At 57.4% G+C, this 13,152-nt stretch overlaps 1 protein-coding gene across 9 annotated transcripts in view; it reads left to right on the forward strand.

Moving 5' to 3' along the window:
- The first annotated feature begins 810 nt into the window (after positions 1-810).
- The window catches only part of LRP8 (LDL receptor related protein 8), a 79,957-nt gene continuing 67,615 nt past the window's right edge, over positions 811-13,152 (forward strand). For 2 of the 9 annotated variants that reach the window (XM_060621513.3, XM_060621518.3), the window contains exons 1-2: positions 811-1,119; positions 1,894-2,013. In XM_060621513.3, coding sequence (XP_060477496.1) covers positions 1,008-1,119; positions 1,894-2,013 — 232 coding nt within the window. In that variant the 5' untranslated portion in view covers positions 811-1,007. The remainder of the gene's footprint in view (positions 1,120-1,893; positions 2,014-13,152) is intronic. The other 7 variants (XM_060621514.3, XM_060621515.3, XM_060621516.3 and 4 more) reach the window with 4 other exon arrangements.

Below are 13,152 nucleotides of genomic sequence, written 5' to 3' on the forward strand. Positions count from 1 at the left end.
ACCCTCCAGAGACTTCTCCTTCATACAGAGGGTGGACAGAGGCCCTGGGTGTGTGTCCCCTATAGGCAGGGATAACACATTCCTTTTGTGGAGCGCCACAGTCCCCTCCCTTGTCCATCATAGCAAAGAATTTGGTGTTGTCCCTGCAGGTCCCCCCGATTGCCCCTTTGCCTGGTGCCATGGAGAATGCTGAAAAGGATGAATGCATAAAGTCCGTGTGCCAGACTGAAGCCACCTGCCTCACATCCTCAGCCACGGTCACATGAGCATGTAATATGCACAGAGGTACATGGGCACATTAACCAGTTCCACACATGCATCATATCTGGGTGGGAGCGGATGAGGCGTGCTTAGGTCCAGTCCAGCTCCCCCAGCTTCTCCTGATCTCACACGTCTTGGTATGGAGACCCTGACCCACCACCACCACCTCTGTCCCATGTGCACACTGCACAGGCCTGTGCACCAGGGAACATCATCTCCCATCCAGCCCAGGTTCACTCTTTCTTACTCACCCCTCAGCCTCCTATCTATCAGCCTGTCACCTCCTCCAGGCAGCCAGTGCTGCTTTCCCTGGCCTGTCTGCTACCTCTGGGGCAGGGGCCTTGCCCGGCTCATTACAGCGTCTGCGGCTCCCACTCGCCAGCGGGCCCTCAGCAGGGTCACCGCGAGCCAGCCGAGGGAGGAGTGGACCAAGGACAGGAGGGAGGAGGGAGAGGCGGCGGCGGCGGGAGGAGCGTGGGGCGGAGGCGGCCGCGGGAGGGGGCGCGCGCGCCGGCGGCGGCCGCCCAGGGCCGGGGCCGCGCGCCCAGCCTGAGCCCGCCCCGCCGCCGAGCGTCACGGAACCTGCTTGAAATGCAGCCGAGGAGCCGGGGCGGGCGGCAGCGGCGGCGGCGGCGGCGGGGGCAGCGGCAGCCCCGGCGCCGCGGCAAGGACTCGGCGGGCTGAGGCGCGGCGGCGGCAGCCGCACGGGGTGCGCGGGGCGCGGCGGCCGGAGCCCGGGGCCCGCCATGGGCCGCCCCGAGCGGGGCGCGCTCCGGCCGCTGGCGCTGCTGCTGTTGCTGCTGCTGCTGCAGCTCCAGCATCTCGCGGCGGCGGCAGATCCACAGCGCGGCGGCGAAGGTGCGTGAGGCTGGTCCCTGGCCGGGCTCTGAGCCGCCGGAGCCGCCAACAAAGCGCGGCCCGGGGACCGGGATGCGGGTTGCGCTGGGGCCCCGAGCCCGGGCCTGGGTGGGTTAGGCTTTTCGGGACCCAGTTATCCTTCAATTTGCCCTCGACCCCCTCCCCCGCGGCTCCCGGTGTTGTTGGCTCTGCCCTCTGGCACCTGCTCCTGGGGGATGGGCCCCGTGGGGGCCAGGCGGGCCGGGAACTTTGCAGGTTAGGGGTGGTCATTGATGATTTTGGGTGGGCTGCGTGAATCTCGCCAGTGGGGTTTATTTGACACGCACGCCTCGCGGCGGCGGTGAGAGCTGAGCCGGGAGACTTCCCCGCTTGACAATGCGTTTCCGGCGACCCCTGCGCGCCGCGGAGAAAGAGGGGCTGCGTGCGAGGGGGATGTGCCCGCAGCGCCCAGTGCTTGCGTCGCGGCGTGTTCGGGGGCTCCCTGTGGGCCATGTCTGCGTAGATCTCTGGCTATGGGCCGTGAGTGCGAGTGAGTGTTCTAAATGGGGGGTATAGTCAAATCGTGTGACACGGACAGTGTGCTTGGCCTCGTCGTGCCACGGAGTAGCCCGCCATCCCGTTACCATTCCCCTCCTTCCGGATCGAGGGTGCCCAAGGCCTCCCGAGGTCGTTGGCTCCATCATCGCCCCCTCTCCTGCACCCCAGGAGACCCCTCCCCCCAGCCAGGACTGCGCTATCCGCCACCCTGCTCACGCCCCCATCTTCCCCGCGCAGGGCCGGTCAAAGAGTGCGAAGAAGACCAATTCCGGTGCCGGAATGAGCGCTGCATCCCCTCCGTGTGGAGGTGCGACGAGGACGACGACTGCTCGGACAACAGCGACGAGGACGACTGCCGTGAGTGGCCGGCGGGGGAGGAAGGCACCGGGGCGGGGGCGGGGGGCTCCTTGCTCAACGCACACGTGGCTGCAGCCGCCGCTGGGCCACCTGCGTGGATCTCACTGCCAGGAAGCTGCCCAGGCGCCGCCTTCCTTAGGATTGGGTGGCCCTTGGCGACCCAGCGTGAGCTGGGCGTCCAGCGTGTCCTAATGAGGTCGGGGGCGGAGCCCCAGTCGGTGTGGCCCAGGAGGATGGCGCGCCACGCCCGGGTTGCTGGGCCGGAACGGGACCGTCCCTGTACGCGTCTAGCTTCCTGCGATCGGGTACTCCTAGACTCCTGCGTCGGCCCCACGGAACGCACCGGTGTTTCAAAGTTCCAGGCAATTCCGGGCTTCGCCAGGCTCCTTTCCTTGCTGGTTTTTTGTGAATGAATGGGCTCCCCGGGGCCCCTGATTGGCTAGGCGAGGACCACCCCATAGGCCCCCGTGGCCGGAGCGGCCAATCGTGGAGCCGGAGGGTGTGCAGTTTTCTGGCGCCCAGGGTGCAGGGGCCCTGCCCCGGCCCCGCCCCGGCCACACCTCCGCATGCATCTCTTGGGTTGCTAGAGCTGGCAAGGCCCTGGCGCTGGCTCCCGCTTCTTTTCTGCCTAGTCACGGTGGAGAGTTTTTTGTGCCACGCTGGGCTCTACTGCCAGCCCGGCTCGGGCATGAGTCATGGGGCAGACTAGGAAGGAGGGGGCCGGGAGGAACGGTTTGCTTCCTGGAGAGGGCCCGAGGATTGCGAGGCTGCGCGTGAACCCTCCGTGGTGGCCGTGTGCACGTGGCGGGCCTTCTTTGCTGAGTGTGGTGTTTGTACCCTTGGGCGCTACAGCTTTGCAAGTTCTTTCCTGGGGTGTTTGTGGGACAGAAGTGAGTTCGCCGGCAGTTACCGTGAAGGAGTGTATTTCCAGGAACAGAAAAACAGGGCTCTTTAGAAACAGACGCAGGTGGTCATTATTCATCGTTACTGAATGCCTGCTCTGTGCCAGCACTGGGGCACTTTGGACAACAGGCCCACTCCTGCAGGCCAGGGAGGCCCATAGGCTCTGCAGGAGGGCAACAGGTGGACAGATCCACAGCACCACACAGTGGCAGGATGGGTAGAGGGACACCTGGACCGACACTGTGTTGAGTCCTTGAGGCTTTTGTGTTTGTTTGTTTGTTTGTTTTATCATGGGTTTGCCAGTCGGCCTCTGGATTCATTCTCAGACCCAACCCAGAGTTGGTTCTGTGTTTTGGCCCTTCCCGTCCTGTCTCTATCTTCTCACCTGACCACTCGGACTAATCGTTCTTGCCCTGTATTTGAACACCAGTTCTCTTCGTGTAATTGGAAGTAACGAGACTAACATGTGCTGACCATTCATTAGCTGTGTGCCCGCACCGTGGTAAGTGCTTATCTTGCATAAGCTCCTTTAATCTTCTGAACAGCCGTTTTACAGACTAAAGAAACTGAGGCACTGAGAGATTAAGTTGAGCTATTGAGCTGCTAAGTAAGAGCTTGAATTTAATTCTTAGCCCAGTCATAACCCTCACCATTTATTTCCCAGGGCTATTGAAACAATGAAAATGGTAGGGCTGGAGTAAAATATTGCAGTGAGTGTCCTCCCTGGGAGTTGTTCTGTGGTTCCCCTTAGAGCGGGAGTGCCAAGGATGAGGCAAGGAAAGGGAAACTGTGAGTCTGGGTTGGTTTTACCTTATCTCCCTGGCTCTGTACAACAACAGTCTTGTGCGGGTTTTTCTTGTCATCCCCGTTTGTAGAGATAGGGATGCTGTCTCAGAGAAGTTGAGTGATTTGCCCAAGGTCACACAGCTGAGAGTGACAGAACTTGGTCAGGATGTCCACGTGCCTCCTAGCTTAGGAGTACTGCCTGCTGCAGTGGGGAGTGTGGTGCAGAAGGACCCAAAAAGATGACCCAGCTGTGTCGCGCTACGTGTTCAAAAATGGTCTTTCGTCATTCCTTGCTTCCTCATGTGGGGAGTTACCCCCACTGTGGGCCGCCTGCCCAACCTGCATTTCCTTGAAGTACCCTCCCCTCAAGTCTGTTGGCTCCTCCCTGAGCAGTCTCTCTGCCTTATACCTGACCCCCTCTTTGTCACTCCAACCCTTCTATCCTGTGAGAGAGCCTGAGCCACCCTACCTCTGGACCTCTCTGGGCCTGCAAAATGGGTGTTGCCCTCTGTCAGTGAAGTCTGTGTGAGGCAGAATGAGTGCAAGCTCCCAACGGGGCCAGGATGCAGCCCGCGACTACCAATACCCGATGGAGGCTGGAGGGAGGAAGCTTTTACATTGAGGAGGCCAAGGAAGACTTCCTGGAGGAGGAGACAGCTAAGCCAGGCCTTGAAAGATGGTAACTAATATCACTCGCTCAAGGCTTACCATTTAAAAATAGGTGGTGCGGTCCCCATGTTGTGGAGGAGGAAACAAGAGTTCAGAGAGGTGAAACGACCGCCCCGCCCCGCCCCGGAAAGTCACACAGCTCCTCAGGGTTAGAGCAAGAACTCAGACCAAGGCCTTCTAAGTCCTGATCTTCATCCACAGTGGGTGGGACTTGGCACTTACCGGAGACACTGGTAGAGCCGGGAGGATGGGGAAGTGAAGCGCTCGTGGGGCTTCAGCTCCTAGCTCAGAAGAGCTTCAAAGCAGAGGAAAAGGCTGGAAGCCTGAGGACTATGCTCAAGGAAGCCCAGAGGCGGCCCAGGCAGGCAAAGTGAGGTGGGATCCCCGACTATGGACCTGGGTCACGTAGGCCAGTTGGCTCCTTGGCCTCAGTTTCCTGTTGCTCTTTAGTGTCTGGGGACAGAGACGGGGGTTCTGGTCTCTGGCCAGCCCTTTGCTCCCGGAGTAACAGCAGCAACAGTGAACACTTACCGCGCCCTTGCATTGGCCCAGGCGTTGTGCCGAGATTCCACATGCGTCACCTCATTATCCTCGGTTCTGTAAAATGGGGCAAGTCTCTGAAGTACCTGCATTAGCCCCATTTTACAAAGGAACAGAGCAGTTAAGTAACTGGCCCATGGGTATTTGATGTTTAAGTGAAATTGCTGGGGTGTGAATGCAGGCGGCCAACTATGGCACCTGTGCTGCCCCAAGCACCAGCTGATGACCTCAGGCAGGACCTCCCAGATCTCCATTTCCTCCCTTGAGGTGACATCAAGCCTCCGCCCACCCCCTCCCTCATGCCCGCAGCTCTGTGCTCCTCCTTGGGGCTGGGCTGCGTGTACAGGTAGACTGGTTTTGTGCTCAAATTCTTCCACCTTGTTCATGCTTCTTCAGCTTGCCCTTGTACTCCCAGCCCCCATCAGCCCTCCATCCTAGGTTTAATAACAAATGGCCGCAGTGAGGTCTCCCATGGCTGAGAGTTCATTAGCTGGGCAAGGCCAGGCTGCAGGAGCACGGAGGCTTGCTGGGAAGCAGCCTTGTAAATAATTAAAGCTCGGCCACAGCTCCCAGCTGGGCCTTGCAGCCAGCATCTGGCCTTCAGAGGGCTGCCTGGCCTTGGCCGTGGTCTCACACCCCAGACCCTAGGCCCTGCTTCATCCCCTTTTTGGATGGACTCATCAGAGAGACAGTATTACTCCCCTCTGAACTGCGACCTCCATGTGACCAGGCAACGCCACCATTCACAGCCTTCCTGAGGCTCCCACATACCCACAGGATAAAGTCAGCTTAGACCTCTCTGCATTTGGCTCTCTGTGACTGGCTCCTGTTGCCACTCCCCTCCAGCCTCTTCCTTTGAGCCCGCAACACTGAGCTGTAGCTTCTCTCTCACTCTGGCCTTCCTGCTGCTTCTCACCTCCAGGCCTTTGTGCTTGTCATTTCCTCTGCCTGGGTCGCTCTTTCTGCTCCCTCACCTGGCTACCTTCTTATTGCCATCTTAGAAGATTCAGTGCGGGTGTCCCCTCCTCCAGGAAGCCCTCCCTGCTACCCTCTATTCCCAAGGCCAAGATACAGGAGTGAAGAGAGTGAGAAGGGACTTAGGGAGCTGTGTTGAAATCGTAACTCAGTGGGGCCCTAAATCAGACACACATAGTTTTCTATCCCAGCTGGGATCTTTGTTTGATAGGCCTTGGGAGTGACGATAGTCTCTCCTTCCCAAAGATATTCTGAGGATTGTGTGCCAATGAGGCAATGTGCCTGATGAGCAGCAGGTGTTCAATGAATGGTAATAGGTGTGATGGTTCTCGGAGGGAGGAGCTTCGCTGAGTCTCTAGGAACCTCACTGCAGGTCACCCAAGAGCCCCCTGCTTCCCCTGCCTCCATTTGCTTAGCAAGATGTCGGAAGGTTCCTGCACTGGGGATTGCCTCAGCCAGTGGGCTTCCCGGTAATGGTGGATGTGGTGCCAAGGCCATTTAAATGGACCTGGATGTGGCAGAAAGGTACCCAAGGAGGGGTTGAGGGAAGAAATGAGCCAAACAGGCCTGATTGGTCTCAGTGGGTGAGTGGCCTGGGGCCCTGGGAGAGGCAGAGGATGGCTGCCCTCAGGCCCTGTGTTGGTCCCGAAGCTGGTTTCCGTCCTGTCTGGCCTGTATTCCTTTCCTCCTGGCTGTGCCTGCTAAAGGAAGGAAACCCTACAGCCCCCATAGCTCCGCCCAGCAGGCCCCAAGCTTCCCTGTCTTCTAGATCCAGGCTTGTGCCCCCAGGGCCAGCCCCTGTGAGCCTTGGGAGCGTTTGCTGAAGACTCTCCTTCAGGGTCTTTCCACAGGCCCTCCCTGGACAGAGTTGTGCTCTGTGAGCCCCTCCGCTTTCTCAAGACTGCAACCCCCTCCCGCCCTCCACCCCCCAGGGGCAGTAGCCCTCAGGGTTGGTTGGCTCCATCCTCCCTAGTTGTCATTGGGCAGCTGGCTTGACAGTTTTTCCCACCCTGGGGAAATACCAGCAGCAGGTGAAGCCAGAGAGATGCCCCCTGGGGAGAGGATAGGGAGCAGGAGAGTGTAGGACCGGATTGTACCCCCTCAAGCCATATAACCAAATGGAATCCAGCTCTCCTGGCTCCAGGGTTAGTAGTCAGAGCCCTGGGCCAGCTCCGCCCCCAGGAAGCCAGACCTGGGGCCCCACTTCTAAGCAGCGCTGGTAACACCTGCCCCCCCTTCCGAGATCTTGCATATCCAGATCACTGAGTCTTTGAAGGCCTGGTGGAGAGGCCACCCCTGGCCAGGTTGCCTTCCCTGACCCCTTGTCCTCCAGCTCTCCTGTTCCTGAGCTCCTACAACATGTCCTTGTTCTTCCCTCAGTCTCAGATCCTCCTCTACATTGTCTGTTCTGCCACCCTCATGCTGGGCACTAGGGATTCTGAAAGTAGTTCCCTAGAGGGAATTACACATAACAGACTTTGGCCACTTAACCCATGCCTGGCACCGCGTTGGGCAATTTGCATTCGTTAGCTTTGCTACTCACAACCCTGTGAGGGCTATTTTCTTATTATTCCCATTTTAAAGATGGTGAAACTGAGGCCCAAAGAGAAGTGACTTGGCAACGTCATGAGGCTGAAGTGGTGGAGCCAGGATTTGATTCGAGTCCATCTGGTCTGGAGCCTGGACGCTTCCTCAGACTCTTCCTCTCCCAAGGACTCTTCTGCTCTTGTGGGGGTGAGAGAGCCTGGGGCTCAGAGGATGTAGAGGAAGTGGGTTAGTAGCAGCGATGTCCCAGGCTGCAGGTTTCTAGCCTGGCAGGGACTCTTCTCTGGAGACGCCCATGGAGCATCAACATACGGTGCTCCTTGTGCAGCCTCCCACAGGTGTGACCCTCCACAGTTTCCAAGGCCTCTCTTGGCCATTGCCTGTGAGGTGGAGATTACTGTTCCACCTGTACGGATAGGGAAACTGAGGACCTGGCAAATTGCCACTGATACAGGTGCATTGCTCTATGAGTGGAAAGATGTTTCCTCCAGGAAAGTTCAAGAGCCCAAGTCATCAGGACCATCCATCGAGACATCAGAGTGTGGTCTTCATTTCTCTGAACTTCCCATGCAAGTCCCTGATCCTAGGTCTTTGCACGTACTTCCCTGATGACCACCCATCCCTCAACACCTAGCTCATGGCCACCTCCGTGAAGCCTTCCCCAGCTTTTTAACCTCTTCTGTGTCTGGATGCTCATGGCTTTGTGCACCCTTGTCATAGCCCCTCATAGGAAGTCCAGGTTACGAGGGAGTGTCTGAGCAATTTGAGGTGACCCACAGGGTCTGGCACAGGGGAAGTATTTGGAGGATGGCATGTGAATGAATAAACATGATCGAGGAAACGTCACCTACTTTTGAGGGTGAGAAGCTGATACTGGTCAGATGGGGGGCCCTTGAGGACCAGGAAGGGAGCTGGGTCACTTGAAGCCCAGAGAGTGCCGGTGGCTTATTGGCAGTCACACAGGGCCTGGACTGCCTCCTTGCATGTGCGTGTGGGCTTCTTAGTGCCCACCCTGCAGACTTGGGTGCTTTTCCAGCCCTAGGCTTCAGAAACTGAAACCAAAGCCCTGGTGTCCAGAAATCGGCCCTAGATGTCATCAGGGACCCATTCTCAGAACCAGGGTGACCTCACTCCCTGGGCTGGAGTTGAATCAAGACAGCCACGCTCCCCCCTCCCCCTGCCATCCCTGCCCTCTCTCTTCCCTGCTGGATCAGGGAACAAGGTGTTCTCAGGATGAGGGCTGGGCACGGACTTCTGCACAAGAAACGGCTAGGGGCTCCCACCCTGGGCCTTACCTGCCCCTGAATTGCTCATCTAAAATCATGTTAATTATAATAGGAGTTAATGAGTGTGCTTGCTGCTGAGGACTTTCTCATGCAAGACCTCCCACAGCCAGTACCGTAAAGGATCATCACTGCACTTCACAAAGGCAAGAGCTGAGGCTGCAGGAGATGAGGTCACTTGCTCCGGGCAGCCCGGCTGGTCAGTGGCAGGACTGGGCCATGCCTGTCCGGCTGCAGTCTATCACAAGTGAAGGGAAGCCATATGCGCTCACACATCCCAGTCACAACAGCGAGGGTGGCCTGGGGGGCCTTGCTTCCTTCCCACGCACCCCAGGCATCCCGCTTGCCAGCCCCTACCAGTGGGTATACTGGCTCCCTCCTGAGCGGCTCTGGCCCCCGGGTGCCCTCAAGCATGAGCTGGGCCCCTGAGCGGCAATTTTAATCCCCAGCCATGATTGTCTGGCACCTCTCATAAGCTGCTGAATGTCACAGACCCCAGGAATAGCCCCTCAGCCCGAGTGGTTCAGGAAGGGGCCCTGTGAGTTCTTCACCTGCTGCACCCGGTGTGACCTCTGTGTCCCTAGCAGGGCCCAGCCCAGATGCCCACAAGCTAGCCGCTTTGGGGGTATAGAGCCCAGCACACATCAGGCACCTCAGGATGCCCTGTGGTGACTGGGAGAGTCCCCCAGGAGAGGCAGGGATGTGAGGCTCCCAGTTCCTGTGACCACTCATGCCCTCTACATGTAACCTGCCCCTTGGAACATGGCAGAACAGACAGCCCAAAGCCTCTCTGGGAACTACCAGTCTGGGTCTGTGGGAATGGTCATGTGGCCAACATCCTCCCCTGGTCACTGACCTTGAGGTGCCACAAGGAACTTTATCCCAGACACTCTGGAGACTATTTCTTTCTTTTTTAAAAAACTTTGTTTTTTTAACGTTTATTCATTTTTGAGAGACAGAGAGAGACCGAGCACAAACAGGGGAGGGGCAGAGAGAGAGGGAGAGACAGAATCTGAGGCAGCCTCCAGCTCTGAGCTGTCAGCACACAGCCCAACGTGGGGCTCAAACTCACGAACCGTGAGATCACTATCCCAGCCAAAGTCAGACACTCAACCGACTGAGCCACCCAGGTGCCCCTCAACTCAGTTGATTTTATTTATCTTTCCAGTGGAAATTACTTTGATTATATAAAAGTAATTTTCTACTTGTAATTTCAAGAAAAACACAAGCAATACAGAGAAGCAAAAAGAAGAAGGTGACGGTCAGCCTCGGTTATACCGTCACGTAAGCAGCATCTCCTCCCAGAGGATTTTCTCTGCTTGTGAGCGGGTGTGCATGAACACACGCATTTTTTTTCTTTTAACAAAAATGAGGCTGTGTTAATGCTAATTGTTTTCTCCCCACGTCAAGCATGACTTTCTTTGTCAATAACAGTAGAGTCATATCATTGTTTCCCAGGGCTAGTCAGTCATCCAATGCAGGAATCTTCCATAACTTAACTATACAGTCTCCTATTGATAGACGTGTGTTTAGTTGCTTCTGTTTTTTGTCCTGTTGTCCACAGCCCTGGGATACGCATCCTTGTACTGTATGTATACCTTTGTGTATTCGTCCTTAAGATGAATTCTTAGGAAAGACATTGCCGAGCACATCCATTTCCATCCTTACCATGGTGCTCTCTCGAGGTGACGCTTTCCCACCTCACTGCCACACCCCTAAATCTCCACAGCCCTTCCCGGCCAGGCAGGCAGCCCGCAGGACCTCCTTGAGCACAGGGCCCCCTGATCTCCGCCCCGTGGGTCAGACAAAGTAGCCAGATCTGGGCCACGCAAAGCAAAGCAAGGAGAAAGGACAACGATGTTCTGGCTTCAAGGACTCCCTACCCCCACCAAAGAAAACAAAAGGGAACAAAACCAGTCTTCATTCTTCTCCAGATATTTGTAGAATCCATTCCCACATCATTGTAATCGTTGTTCTGTATCGGCCTGTAACTTGCTGAGTAACCTTGGGCCAGTGTCTCTCCCTCTCTGAACTTATTTCCCCTTACCCATTGTTCCTTGCTCCACCTGCCCTGCAAACAGCAGTCTGAGCAGACTCCTCCTCCCTGGAGCTGGCTCAGGGTCGGTCCTGGCCTGGGGGTGGGGGACCTATGGCCTTTGAGCTCCTTACTGCCTGGGAAGGGTTAGTAGGAGCATTGCTGGCTTGGTGGGTGGATTCTGGGCAGGCAGACAGAGGGTAGTGGACTTCGTAGGATCTCCTTCCAGAACTCAGCCCCGAGGCCCAGGCTCCTCGGGCCACTTTCCCTTCTGCCCTTTTTCCTGTGCCCATGATTGTGCTGGGTATAGTGGCGGAATGGACAAAAACAGACCCACGGGCCCTGTGACTAGCTGGGGTCCCTGGTGTGGGTCTTCTATTCTGAGCTTTAGATCCCTCGGTCTGTGAAACAGGATAATAAGCCCACGTCTCAGAGGTGTGTGGGCTGATGTCCTGCTCAGAACCTGGCCCTGAAATTGAGCATCTCTGTTCCCCTTCCCTAGCCTGTGATCCCTGCCGAGGGAACGGCCAAGCAGAGGGACTGTCAGCAGTTTCCCTCCTCATCCAGCAAGGACACAAGAGGGGCAGCTCCTGGAATGGTAGCGGGAGAGATGTAGGTCAACTGGCCAGTTGGGAGAACTCGGCTGCCTGGAAGTGTAGCAGCTTCTCGGATTGGGAGGGTCTGGAGGAACCCGGCCACTCTGCTCCCATCTGCTTTGGGGGCCCCTGGGCGACTGCTTCCAGCATGGTCTGAGGGAGCTGGCCAAGAAGAGGGGCCCAGGAGAACTGGTTAACTAGAGAGCCTGGCATGGTTAGTTATCCAGAGAGGGCCTGAGTTCACCGACAAGGCCAGGTTAACATCAGAGAGTTGGCAGCTGATGAGAGGCAGGAAGGCCCCGTCAGGGCCAGGTTAAGCTGCTCAAGTGAATAGCTGGAGGCCAAGGGTGGGCTTTCCTGGTGGCCCGAATCCAGGGACATTCAGCCAGCGCTTGTCCCTCCCTCCTTTACTTCCTGGACCCCGAACTGCCACCTGCTGCCCCTATCAGCCACAGAGCCCTCTCTCAGCCATGTGCACCAACACACATAGGTGTGCGTGCTCCAGGAGGGGGTGTGCACTGGGAGGGAGGTGACCCTTCTGGATATACGAAGCCTGCGGGGTCAGGGTGACGTTCTTCCTCCCACGCCCGCCAAGACAGCCGAGCCAAGCCAAGGCCAAAGTCCCCCACTGGGTGTTTGTGGCAGAGAATTATTTGTAGCTGGATAGGCGCCAGCAGTCTCTGTTCCCAGCCTGCCCCCTGCCACGCCACAGCAGCCTCTCCCCGCTAAGCCCCAGCCTGCAGCCCTCTGTCTGGCCCCTACCTACCCCACCCCGAAGGCTGAGGTTGATATAAACTCTGACCCAGATGACAGGTCCACCTCTGCCCCACCCCAGCTCCTACCTTGCCGAGTGACATTGGCAGGTCTCTGCCTCTCTTGGGGTCTCTGCTCATTAGGAGTAGGGCATCCCTCTCAGACCCAATTCTCTGGGTATCTTTTGCTTTCCCCTAAGAACCAGGTTGTTCACAGGAGCTGGAGTCTGTCATGGCCAAGCCCACGGTGTGGGGGTCGCAAGGAGCTGCCCCTTCCTGAGGCCCCGGAGTTCCAGAGCAGGGGCTGTGACATCCAACCCCTCCCACAGGGGACGTGGCCTAAACCATAGAAAACATACTACAGCCACTTGGGAGTTTCTGTCTGTTTTCCTGCTGAGTGTGACTAGACTGATTCTTTAATACCTGTGAGCTAGCCAGAACAGACTTCATATCAGCTGCATGGGTGATGGTCTCCTCTCCCCTTCCCCTTCCCTTTCCCTGCCTGCCACAGCTGCCTGCTTCTCAAGGGTGCGGGAACAAGCATGCCTCCTGACCCAGTGTCACCCAGACCTGGGTTTCCCCTGTAGTTCTTCCACATCCTGGTTGGGGGCCCTGGTGCAAGTCCCTTGAACCTGAACCTCAGACTTCTGTACAGTGAGCAGTAAGTAGTCCCTGGCCTTTGCACAGCACCTGAAACCTCACTGGGTCCCACAGAGCCAGGAGCTGGGCCGTACCACAGCACAGGGGTCTGCCAGCCTGTGTGGTTACAGTTCCTGTTCTCTTTGCCACCTCCTCTCCCAGACCCTCGGCCTCCCCCTCCCTGGCCTTTGGCCTTGCCCACGCTTGCAGATTCTGTCCTGGGAGTGGAGGGCTCCATCAGTCAACTGAACCCTGTTGAGAGCCAGTCCCCCCAGGCTCTCAGTGCCACCACACCAGGAACCAGGGAACCTCTCCTTGTCACTGACTTGCTGAGTGATCTGGGCAAGTCTCTGCCCTTCCCTGGGCCTCGGTCTCCCCATCTGTACTGGGAGAGAGTTAGGGTTGGATCTGGAGTT

This window comes from Panthera onca, chromosome C1 (assembly GCF_046562875.1).
Source record: "Panthera onca isolate mPanOnc1 chromosome C1, mPanOnc1 haplotype 2, whole genome shotgun sequence".
Lineage (NCBI taxonomy): Eukaryota > Metazoa > Chordata > Mammalia > Carnivora > Felidae > Panthera > Panthera onca.